The following is a 12433-nucleotide window of genomic DNA, read 5'->3' on the forward strand; positions in this document are numbered from 1 at the left end:
AAATTTTGAAGGAAGTTTCTTGTCTTAAAAACTGAAGGAGAATTCCTCAGTAGTAAGACAGATTATACCATATCCCGATAATATCAACTCAAAAGAGTCAGAGGAAAGATTTGATAATCACATCTGGGAAAAGGTTCCTTCGCACCCTTATCGAAATAATTATGGTTTTGATAAGGAACGACTTCAGAAGGAAGGTAAAGGGAGAATCTCTGCCAAAAGAAACAATCAAGAATATCCGATAGTTGTTTCAGACAATCACACTAATGTGGAAAATAAGGAATCCCTTAGAATGAGAAAATCTTATGAAAATCTCATTGAAAGAATTAAGAGAAATTTATCTATCTCTGAGAATTCTCACATTAGTACGATTTCTCCACATGATCATATCTCTCTAGTTAGAAAAGTTCATCGTCTTGGGAGAAAATATTTTGGGAAAAAATCCCGAAGAGAAACATGAACTATGTTTTCTGATATTCACTGTAAGCTGGAAAAAACTTACTCCGATGCAACTTAGTTATATCAAAATTGTGCATTCTCATCCTTTTCGTGCTCATAATCTTGGATGGGAAAGGCACAATAAAACAGGAGCACATTTGTTTTGTGTAGTTGTTTATCAGAAACATTCTGTGACACTATATGGGTAGCTGCGAATCCATGGTTTTCTAAAAAAATGTTCATGTTTAACATAATCTTCCAAAAAAGAAGTTTTATTTAGAACTTTCGAATTTTAATAAACCTTCCATCTTGAGAAATTCAGACTAAGGAAACGAAATATATTTTTTACATTTTCGGATTCTCCAGAGGTCTTTTGTTCCGAAAAGTTGTCTCTTTTAAAAGGATAAACTTTCTCTTGCCTGTATTCAGAAACCCTGATCAATCCTTTATATTTATTTATTCATAACCGAGCATGCCTCCAATAACTCGTAGTATCTCAAAGGCTAATAAGGAGGAAGCTCAAAAGGTTAAGGATTGTCAAGGAATCAATACAGAGGGAAAGAAGAAAGGAATATCAATTATCATGTCTGATTATGACTCTGATACTTCAGTTGGATCACAAGATGAGTCATGTCTGCTGGCTTACAACCTACAAGATCCAACCAAAACCAGGTGGATCCATTCTGATAGTATGATTGACTATATCTAGGGTTTTGAGGAACTAAGAACCAATCTCATTATAACAGTTCGAAATCAAGATTGGCTCAAAGATAAGATTGAGGAAACAAAAGCTGATATTGCTGATATGAAGATTCAAGTTGAAAGACTTGAGAAACAAGAAGTGGTTGCGGACAAGTCTCTTGAGACATGCTTTAAGAGTTTGAACACTGAAGAGACCTCAATGAACAACAAGAGCACCACTAGATATTAAGTTATATGTTGTAACATTTAATCTAGGATAATAGACATCAATTTTTGGATTTCTTTCATTTATTGTATTAGTCTATTATGAATAAAACTATTATGAATAAAGTTATTTGATTTATAATTTTTCTTGTGATAGTTTTCGGTTTACATAGCTTGTGCTTGAATGCTTTTATATTATTGCTATGTATGTTTATGGGATGTTTGATTTCGGTTTTCACTACCTTAATATTCGATCTCATTATGTTGTGAAACCTTGTGGTTTGGGTGACTTTTTGATTTAGCAGGATTAAGTTCTAGCCCATGTTGGTAGGCTTTATCAAAGAATCATGAGGGGTTCCGGTAGAAACAATATGCGAAAAAGTCACAATATGTTGAATCGGTTTTGGTTTAGCATAAAAGCATATATGTTTCGACGGTTTTGAACCTTTCTCTGGTAAAGGTTGGTTGTTGTTATTCTTTTGTTTTTGCATAAAAATGACAACATGATAATATTTTGATATCAATTCTCCATGGACGAAGATGGAATCATATTGGAGAAGCGGATGCGAAATTTGAGGTAACAATCTTGTTGGTTAATTGTTTTCTTGTTTAAGAAAAGCCTGAGTTTATATCATATATATTTATTGCTTTTGTTTAACAAAATTTCGGTTCAATTGATGTTTATTCCATGATGTGTGTGTGGATGTGTGTGATTCAATTTGTTCCGGTTAAGAAAAACTATTCTTATCTTGCTTTATTGTGTGGTATCAATTATTTAGGCTTACAAAATTTCGGTGCAATTGCGGTGTTTTAATGCTTATGTTGTTTCAATTGCTTCCGGTTGAGGTGAATAATTATGCCAGTTGTTTTATGTTGGCCTGTATGAATTATTTATGGATTAACGAAATAAAAGGATTACGGGATGAGTTGTTTAGTCCAATTCGATTCCGGATAAGAGAAACTAAGTTAATTCTGATCTTAGTTAGAGTTATCGAAGTGAGTTTTCGGTTATTCAAGTCTAATCGAATGCTTTAATAAGAAATGCTAGTTAACTAACCTAGTACTTGTATTTTTTAAAATTGAAAGGTCTAAGTTTATGGATAATTAGAACCTGATGAGAAAAATAGAGTTATCTTTATTTTGGTCTTATCGAGTTAAGCGGTTGTTTTTGAACAACCGGTTTAGCAAAGGGACTAAGGTGCTTAGTTGATTTTTGTTTTGATAAATTAAATTGGAAAAATTGTTTCATACAATTTTTTCCTTGGTAACATATCAAAATAAAACTACTTGTAGTTTCGGTTTTGATATTGGTTATCAGAACATGATGTTTGGAACCCTCGTTCCTAACTCTACAGGTTGCAAGTCTATTTTGAGATTTGTAAGATTCTTTTCGTGTTGTCCTTTATTTTTTCTCTTCTTTGTCATTTTGTGACAAAAATGGGGAGAAATATATGGAGTTAACAAGTGATACTGACATTGATTTTATATTGATTGGTATCGCTAAGGAAAAGAACATTGGTGCTTAAACGTTTTATCTAAACGAAAGAGTGAAAGAACAGACTAAGGGGGAGTAACATGTCATATGGATTGGTATAACAAAGACGTGCGGATTGAATATCTACCTATCTTCCTTAAGGGGGAGTATTTGCTTTGTTATTATAACGTCAACAACGACATTTTCAAGGATTGAATGTAAGCAGTTTATTGTGCTGTTGAATCGGGAATTAAGCGTATGTGTAATGAATTCTTGTAATTTGTTTATCCATATGATGTAAGAGTTTTTCACTAAAATTGACAAAGGGGGAGGTTGTTAGAGCATTGCTCGGTTGAACCGACCAAGCGTTGGTATGTCAAGTTTGGTTGTCATATTTTAGTGAACCAAAACTCATGTTAAGAGTCGCTTGATTATATACTAGAGTCAACTTCGTATAGGTTAGCTTGAAAGTATTAGGATAATGAGACATTCCAATTATTGCGAAGACTTGAATATGTGAAGAAGTAAGGATCTACAACGACAACAATCATCCTTTCACTTGAGGTTAGTGATATTTGACTTGAACTGTTTCATTCCCTAACGTATCTTTCAAGTCGTGCATATTGAAAACAAAACTGCGAAGCATATTTGAACTCTAGATAGACATAGTATTAAGGAATACGATACGAGGTTTATTGCTTAACCATTAAACTTTGTAGATAAGACATCGCCATAATAATTTGAATGCTATTGTGATTATGTATGGGTATAAGGTGAGAATTTCATCCTAGGGAACAATGTTTTACATGTGTTCTAAGGAAGTAAGTTCATAAACTTGTTTGTGAATCAAAAAGGAAATCGCCAGGCGTTATTGGTTTTGTTATCATTGCATATCTTATGAACAACCAATATGTGTGATTGAGTATAACCATTCACGACTTGTTGTGGTCTTGGTAGAACTATTCACAAAGGCCTGACTTATGTATTGGTATGACTTTTATTAGTGAAACCGCATCTTAAGTAATCACCTGAGATGGGATGATCGGGTTTGTGATTTTATGTCTGACCAAATATGGGAAAGGGGAACCGATCCTAGTAACAGGTGCAGTACATCACAAAGGGGAACCAATCCTTGTATGAGGTGCATCAAGGTTTATAGAAGAAAGGGGAACCGATCCTATGAACATGTGCAACACGTTTTTAGGCAAAGAGGAACCGATCCTATGGACAAGTGCAACACATAAAAGTTAGATACCATATATATGTGGGGAACCGATCCTAGTACCTAGTCAACCAAATTTTGGAAAGCTAGTGTGACTATGCACAATATTCACATGGAAGGTAGAAATGAAACTTGTTTTGGTAGAACCGTTAAACCCATGGTTTTAATTGAATGTTATTTGATCAATCACATAGTTCTTGAAAGTCAGACGAACCAATTCTAAACTTGTTTGGAAGTGTGGTAAATCGGTTTCAAGGTTGTAAGTGTGAAAGAGAACTTACAAAGTAAGGATGTCAACATACTTTGAACACGTGCTATGAATGTTTATCTCTTTAATTGTTCAAAGTTATTCCTTAATAGCTAAGGGAAGGGAATCCCAGGATCGAAACATAAATAAATTAAGAATCTTTTAATTAAGGTTATTAATTTCATTTTGTAGGGAAATAAGAATTAGTAATGTGCATTTACTAATTAGAGATTTTTCGAGAGATTTCGATCATTATTTTTGGACAGAGCATTTCCAGGAATTATGAAAACCGAATTTGTGCTTTAATGAATATCTTGAGAATATTTTCGGTTTTGGAAATTCCTTGGTGTCCAAACTTCATTGTCTATAAATACTTGAAGTTTGCCTTTCTAGCAAACTAATCCTTCGTAACAACAAGCTTCCTCTTTGTTGTGTTGTTACTGGTGTAGCCGCCTATTAGGAGAGGAGAGTAACCTAATTAGGCAAATCTCTTCTGGCCGCTCAGTTTAAAGTCTTCTTTGGGATTGAGAATCTCTAGCGTGTATCGTTGGTGGGAAACTAGATAATTACGGTTTATCTTTTGTTTTCATTGATTTGATTGACTAACGGTGGTTTAAATTTGATTGCACCTAGTTTGTTTATGCTTGAGAATCTTCTCTTCTGATATAAGATTCACTCAAACTAGTTCATAGTTTCGACAGGGATCTTTAGACTGTTGAGATAGTTCTAAAGACGATCTTGTGTTAATCCATTGTTAACAGACTCCGTTCTGTGCGTGATTGATCACAAGAGATTCAAGTGATTTTGTGCAGGTTATTATTGAAGATCTAAGAAGATTTGAAGACGAAAAAGATATTGAAGATTTCTGATTTATGGGTTCATAATCTTTGGTGTGCACAATACTTGTTTCGGTAAAAGAGGATCTAATTAATAATCAGTTTATCCTTGTGATAGATTGGATTGATTAATTGAGTAGATCGACATCAACACAATTCTTTGGATTAATAGTGTTGTTGGCTTAATCTTAAACGATTACTTCGGTAATTGAACATAAGATAGATCTAAGGACACGACGAAGGAGTTTATGTTAAGATAAACAGAAGAGCCTTTGTCCGACTCATATCACTTGGTTGAAGAGAGTTGATACCAAACATATTTGTTGTTCCTTTACTGTTTGGAATACGAACCAAAGGAATTTTTCCAAGTACGTGACTTATTTATAAGGTGGAGGCGTGGGAATACAGACGGAACTAGGTGAACTATAGGTTTAGTTGCTTGGTCTCAACTATACGAAGTCAGGTGTAATTTTGTGTAGCGGCTTAATCCTGAGAGTATTCAATTCTGGACAAGGTCCCGGGGTTTTTATGCATTTGCGGTTTCCTCGTTAACAGAATCTTGATGTGTCATTTACTTTATATTTCCGCATTATAAGTGTTTTATTATAATTAAAGTAAATTACACAAACGTTAATTCCTATTTACTTGATACGTGAATCATAATGTGTTTGGTTAAGTCCGAACCTTTTTTTATCAAGTAACATACTTCGTTGTTGTATTGTCTCGATCTCGTATCCATAGACGATCACACAAAATGTGAACCGATTAGTTGTACTGTCTCGACTCAGTCCATAGACAATCACTTTCGGAGAAAGGACTTATAGGTAGGAAAAGTTTTAGGTTGAGGTATATTTGGGTACCCTCGCCTTTTCAAATTGGTTTTGGGTAATGACCTTTATATTGACCGACCCAATATGTAGGGAATCCCTTCCACATCCAATGCATGCTGTCAAAAAGTTGTCTAACATTCTTGGAAATCCCTAAACTTGGTTTTGGTTTAATATTTCTTTAACATCTTCCTCGACTGGTTTCGGTAATTACGTTGGAACAAAATGATTAATCATTGTTTCACAAAAATATGAAAGTGTATGAAGTTGTTTTTCCAATATGGAGGTACTCATTGTTAGAATTCGCTGGACGCGCATGACCTAAAACCCTTATGACCGAAGTAACCTTCGTTTTTTTAAGGATTGTACAACAATAAAACAACAACTACAACTAAGCCGTTATTCCCAAACATGTTATGGTAGGCTAGAAATTAAACCCAGATCATAAACCATCTTTCTTATATTATGATTCTTGTTCGTGGATTGTGAATTTTCGCGTGCTCTTGTCTAACACCGACTCTTTCGATACCTTCCATTTCTTCAAGTCTCTTTTCACTGCCTTTTCCTCTTTGTCAATCTTGGCCAACCTATATTTTTCTTTGTGTCCGCGGAAAGCTTATATTTCCAGTGCATACTGGTGCCTCAGGGGATTACGTTGGAGATATATTACCTGTGCATACATATGATGAATAAGATTTTCCTCGATCTGTGCTACTCCAAGTCTATCACGTATATCATCATACTTAATTCGGTAGAGTCTCGTGTTTCCCCAACTCCAGCACAGCATAAGCATTTCTGCTATACTTTTCTCCTGAACGTGTTTTATTATGCGCACCCAACATTCGGCACCATACATCATCGCAGGCTTGATCGTCGTCCTATAAAACTTTCTTTTGAGTTTTTGCAGAACTTTTTTATTGCATACAATGCCAGATGTTTATCTCCATTTTACCTATCCCGCTTGAATCGTATGGCTAACACCCTCATCAATCTCGCCATCATTCTCCAACATCGAATCTAACTATCGAAAAGTATCCTTTTGTGGCGCTAGTTGTTCTGCCAAAGTGACCTCCCCATCCTCCGATCCATCATAGATAGACCCATATATCATACACTCGGTTTTAATCCTACTAAGTCTAAATCCTTTTGATTCTAGAGTCCGCCTCCAAAAACTCCAATTTCATGTCAACTTCTACCTCACTCTCGCCAATTAGCACCACGTCATTGGAGAGCATGCACCAAAGGATCTCTCCTTGAATATCCATTGTAACTTCATTCATCACCAAGGTAAAAATATAAGGGCTTCGCGTTGACCCTTGATGTAATCCTATTTTAAGAGGAAAATCACTAGTTTCGCTTTTGCAAGCCTGAACACTAGTCACAACTCCATCATACATATCCTTGATGAGGGTAACTCTTACTTTGTGGGGAATTTCTCATTTTAAAGAGCCCACCACATGACCTGTTGTCGCACACTTTCTTCAAGTCGATAAATATCATTTTATATCATTCTTTTGTTCCCGATATCATTCCATAAGTTGTCTCGTTATAAAGATCGCGTCCATAGTCGACCTCTCATGCCTAAAACCAAATTGTCTTATTCCCTTTATAAGCGGTGCACAATTGTATGACTGATGAGCTTGATTTTTCTATAATTTGTGCAACTTTGAATATCTCAGTTGTTCTTGAATATTGTTACTAAAACGTTTTTCCCCATACTCATCCGACATCTTTTTCGATTGGAAAATATTGTTCAACAACTTGGTTAGCCAAGTTATCCCTACATCTCCAAGGCATTTTCTCACCTCAATAGGGATGCTATCAGGCCCCAACGCCTTCCCTATTTTCATCCTCTTTTACCTCCGGCTTTCGGACCTCCTAACAAATCTTCTATTGGTGTCGTTAAAAGAGTCATCCAGATCGATCGTGGTTTTCATTCTCTATAATGAAAAGCTTGTTGAAGTATTTTCTTCGTCTATTCTTTATCTCGGTGTCCTTTACCAAAAGTCGATTATTTTCATCTTTGACACATTTAACTTGGTTGAAGTCTCTCGTATTCCTTTCACGAAGTTTAACTATCATGTAAAAAAAATTTCTCCGTCATTTGTATTTAGCTTCTGGTACAAATCTTCATATACACGACCCGTTGCTTCACTTATCTCTTGCTTGGCGTTCTTTTTTATCGCTTTGTAATTTCGTATGTTCTCCTCACTCCTTTGTAATACTATTTTTTCCTTGATTGCCTTTCGTACCTCCTCGTTCCGCCACCAAGTATCTCTCGGTTTACGTCTATTTTTTCTCGTTTCTCCAAACACCTCTACAACCACCTTTCGAATGCGAGTTATCATCTCTTCTCACATGTTATTCGCTTCTACTTCTACTTCTATGCTCCATACCCCTTCCGCCAAAAGCCTATCTTTAAACACCCTTGAGACGTCTTCTTTGAGCTTCCACCACTTCATTCTTGTAACCTTGAAGCCTTTGTCCCGTCGAACACGAGTCCTAAGGAGAAAGTAGGATATCAGAAGTTGATACTGTGAGACGATACACTCTCCAGGTATAAATTTACAATCCATATATTCCCTTTTATCCACTTTCCTAGTAGTAAGAACAAAATAGATCTGACTAGAGTATTGACCACTACCGAAAATCACTAAACGGGATTGTCTCTTCCTAAAGAAGGTCTTATAAAGCATGAGGTCAGAGGCTATAACAAAAATCAAAATGTCTCCTCCTCCTTGGTTTTTATCACCATACCTGAACTCTGCATTCACCCTCTCAAACCTGCCCTACTTGTGCCAACGTGACCGTTGAAGTCTCTTCTAACAAAAAGTTTCTCGCTACTAGCCACATCTCTAACGATGCCATTTAGATCTTTCAGAATTCCCGCTTGGCTTCCCAACTAAACCTACTTGTGAGCATACACACTAATGACGTTCAAAACCATATCCCCAACTACGAGTTTGACTAGGATGATCCTGACCCCTTATATTCTAACGTTGACCACTCCGTCCTCGAGGCTCTTACCGATTAATATGCCTATCCCATTCTTACATGACTGCTAATGGGGACCGAAATTAGCAAGGATACCGTTTCATATGAGACAAAAGAATTATATCCGATCCTCGCCATCGGATCACTCAAACGGTATCCCCTGCTAATTCCTGTCCCCCCATTAGCAGCCATGCATTCTTGTTTTATTTTTCTCCTATGTACCATATCTTGAAGCATGTTAAGACCCCCACATTCCAGCTACCCAAACGAATCCTACTTACCTCGGCTAACTTCCTTTACCTTCGCAATCGTCGAGTAAAGTATGAAGACTCACACTCATTTACCACTACATCCGGGCGATGATTTAGCGCGCCATTAACAGAGGGACGATCTGGCCTTTTCTATTTTAACACCATACCCATGTCTTGATATGGGTTCTTTGGAGCCCCTTTCCCGTCAACAAAAAAATATGGCGCATCACCTTAGAGGTGACAACCCGACCCTTGCTCATTTAATACCATACCCGGGTTTCAATATGGCGCGTCACTAAGAGGGTGACCCCAAACGATTTATGTATAGGTCTCATTTCATGAAAGTTCAGCTATTTTTATGTTGGGTCAGCAACCTAGCACCGTCTTCCCACTATATCCTGGCTTAGAACAAGCTATGCAGTAAGAAACTATACATGCAGAGTTAATGAAATCCAAGTTGTACCAGAGAAAGCTCATTAATAATCTTTATCACCAGGGGTGGGCAACATATAATCAACTTTGGAAATTTCCATTAGGGTACCCATAATCAGGATTAAACTAATCGTGCATCAGCTTCTGGTGGAACTCATCCCTCCCTCGATACGCGTATTTTCTTGTGAATGCTTCTTTGGCTCTGAAGCTCCAAATATCTGCTATGAATGTAGCACCATCATAGTGTCGGTTAGTTCTCTGACTTGTCATCCTGGTGTCACAACATCTGAACACACATTTGTTGTTGTGATTTAAATCGATTCATATGAACTTGCATCTCTTCATCGGAAGAATCCATTGATTACGGATTTAAAAGTAAATAAATTGGGAATAAGGTAGATAGCGTTAAAAAAAAATTAAAAACAAGTGTGAGTAAATTGAGAATAACGTGAAAGAAAAAGGTGGATAGCGAGTAACATATTTTCAGTAGCAGGAACATATTTGCCGCAACATTATGATCCGAGAATGAGAGATTGTGAGTGTAACCCAATTAGCAAAACAAAAACACCTGACTTACTGCTTTAGCCTTTAAGTTTATAAAATTTGTACAACAAGGAAAAACCATGTTAACTCTATTCCAATTTAGCCAAACTTTACCAACTGGGACATGTAGGCTACTATCAATAGTCTTAGCAACTTTTACAATCTTTTAACAAGAATTAGGTGCTTCTGCTAAAGAGAACACTGCTGCTAAAACATGTCCATGCATACTTATACGATCATCCAAGTCAAGTGCCGGTAACGAACCCATTTGGCAGCAAGATGGATACCGACGGCCAAAGCCGCTCCCACCAGCGGCACTGGAAGTTTTCGAACAGAACTTGCAACTTCAACTTCTGCATATTCTTCTGGAAGACTCTTCTTCATATTTGAGTGGTGATATATGGCGAGAGAGGTAAACAAAGTCATCACCAGAGCTCTCACCCATGGCTCACCTACAGCGGTCAACACTGCAGCGACTGGCATTGCAGATGAGACATTATCTTTCTTCTTAACAAACTTTGCGAAACAGAATAGTCCTACAAGGAACACCCAAAAGAGTGACTCGGGGATGAAACTCTTCACAGCTGCTAACCCAATAAAGCCAGCCACAGATATGAGATAAGATTGGCAATTTATGGAGTTTGGTACAGGGGCTTCTGCAATAGCTAGCACTGCTGATGTTAAAAGAATGATTACCATTAGCTCTGGAACAGGGGCTGCTGCAACTATATCCGAGTACATGTATCGAACACTGTAGAGTGATGTCTCGAAAAATCCAAGGACTGCAGTAATTGGATCACTGAAGAAATGATATACAATTGCCAAGGCAAGTTTAGAAAGGTAAGCGGTGAAGCTGGCAATGCCCACAACAGCTTTTTTCCAGTTAGAAAGTTCCCATAACACTGATCGCCATGCGTAAATGAGGAATGCCAGGGCTGCCAATTATTTCAAAGTAGACAAGGTCAACACGTGTTCACAAAGCAACATCATTACCTTACCTGTTTATCACTAGCGAATTACCAGTATGTAAAAGACAAACAATATCAACAGCTAGTTTGACATGAACCATGACATCCTAGGAACTAGGAATTGGTACAAAATGAGTGTGTACAATCATATGAAAAAATCACACGAGGCCGATAAGATGTTGTCATGTTGCTAACCCTAACTGGAAATGAAGATAATACAGGAATCCTTTTCACTGTTTTAAAGGGAGCTACTTGGCACAAAAAACAACAGAAAGTTGTTTACATCTAGATAGCACCGTAAACTCTTTAAACAGTATAAATGTAAGTGGAAGCTGTTTCTTGGACAATATTCTTGCAGAAAATGGAGACTGTTGGTAACACGTTTCAATTAGTTATGCTACTTCTGTTGCTTTAGTATAAATAACCAATTGTCTGATATTTAAAACCAATCATTTGTTCGCTTTTTCCTCACAAGACTCAATTCCTAAAGTCCCTCTCTCCCTCCCCTAACCGCAGAAAACTACAGAGTGCATTTGAATCTCACCATAATGTATATACTACTTGAAAGCGCAAAAGAGGGACTCTGTCAGGGAACCTATGTTCAGTGATACAAGGGAGCTTCAAACAACACACAACACCGTAAGCAATTTTTATAAAACATCTACTTGTTCACTTTGTTCTTGAAAGACTACTAACATCTGTGGTAAATTCCCAACATAAAGATATCACCGTAACATGTTTTTCCCTATTTTCAGCATCTTAAGCAAATTTTGGCACACATACATATAGAAATGACAATCTAATAATCTCATTTAACAAAGGAATTAAAACATGAATACAATTTTACTAACCAATCAACCATGGCCATCTGACAGGACGATCTGGAGCTTCTTTAGTCAAACATCTAAACCTAGAGGGCATTGTACTTTGTCCTCTAGCTTCTTCAGCTTCATCAACAACATCCTTCTTTTCCTCTCCTTCTCCATTCTCTGCACAAACACTGAACCCTAGTTTTCTCCCAATAGGGAACTGTTTAATCGACAACCCAGAAAAATCAGAACACCGTTTTATTGGTTGTTGAATACTTCTAGTCTTAGTATAACGAAACTGAAGAAGTTGATTACAACGAAGAAAACCATAATAATTAATCTGACAAGTTTTCTTAGTAATTGAATTGAATGGTGGTTTCTGAATTAAGTTTGGAGACGAACATAGAGATGAAGAAATCGACATTTGATAATGGTGTATAGGTTTTCAGAATTTTGGGTTTTATCTACACGAAGGGTTTAAGTTTTGAG

The 12433-nt window shown here is 36.8% G+C and overlaps 1 protein-coding gene across 1 annotated transcript; it reads right to left on the minus strand.

Moving 5' to 3' along the window:
- Positions 1 to 10174: 10174 nt before the first annotated feature.
- LOC113348667 lies at positions 10175 to 12384 on the minus strand. The gene is made up of 2 exons (XM_026592512.1): positions 11987 to 12384; positions 10175 to 11102 (listed from the first exon to the last, which is right to left on the minus strand). Exons 1-2 carry the CDS (start codon positions 12366 to 12368, stop codon positions 10396 to 10398), a joined length of 1089 nt encoding a protein of 362 aa, XP_026448297.1. The 5' UTR covers positions 12369 to 12384; the 3' UTR covers positions 10175 to 10395.
- Between the last annotated feature and the right edge of the window lie 49 nt (positions 12385 to 12433).

This window comes from Papaver somniferum, chromosome 2 (genome assembly GCF_003573695.1).
Source record: "Papaver somniferum cultivar HN1 chromosome 2, ASM357369v1, whole genome shotgun sequence".
Classification (NCBI taxonomy): domain Eukaryota; kingdom Viridiplantae; phylum Streptophyta; class Magnoliopsida; order Ranunculales; family Papaveraceae; genus Papaver; species Papaver somniferum.

Coding starts and splice junctions, on each gene's coding strand:
- LOC113348667 (XM_026592512.1), bottom strand. CDS start 12,368: ATGTCGATTTCTTCATCTCTATGTTCGTCTCCAAACTTAATTCAGAAA. Junction 11,103..11,986: donor CAGATGGCCATGGTTGATTG/GTTAGTAAAATT, acceptor AATAATTGGCAG/CCCTGGCATTCCTCATTTAC.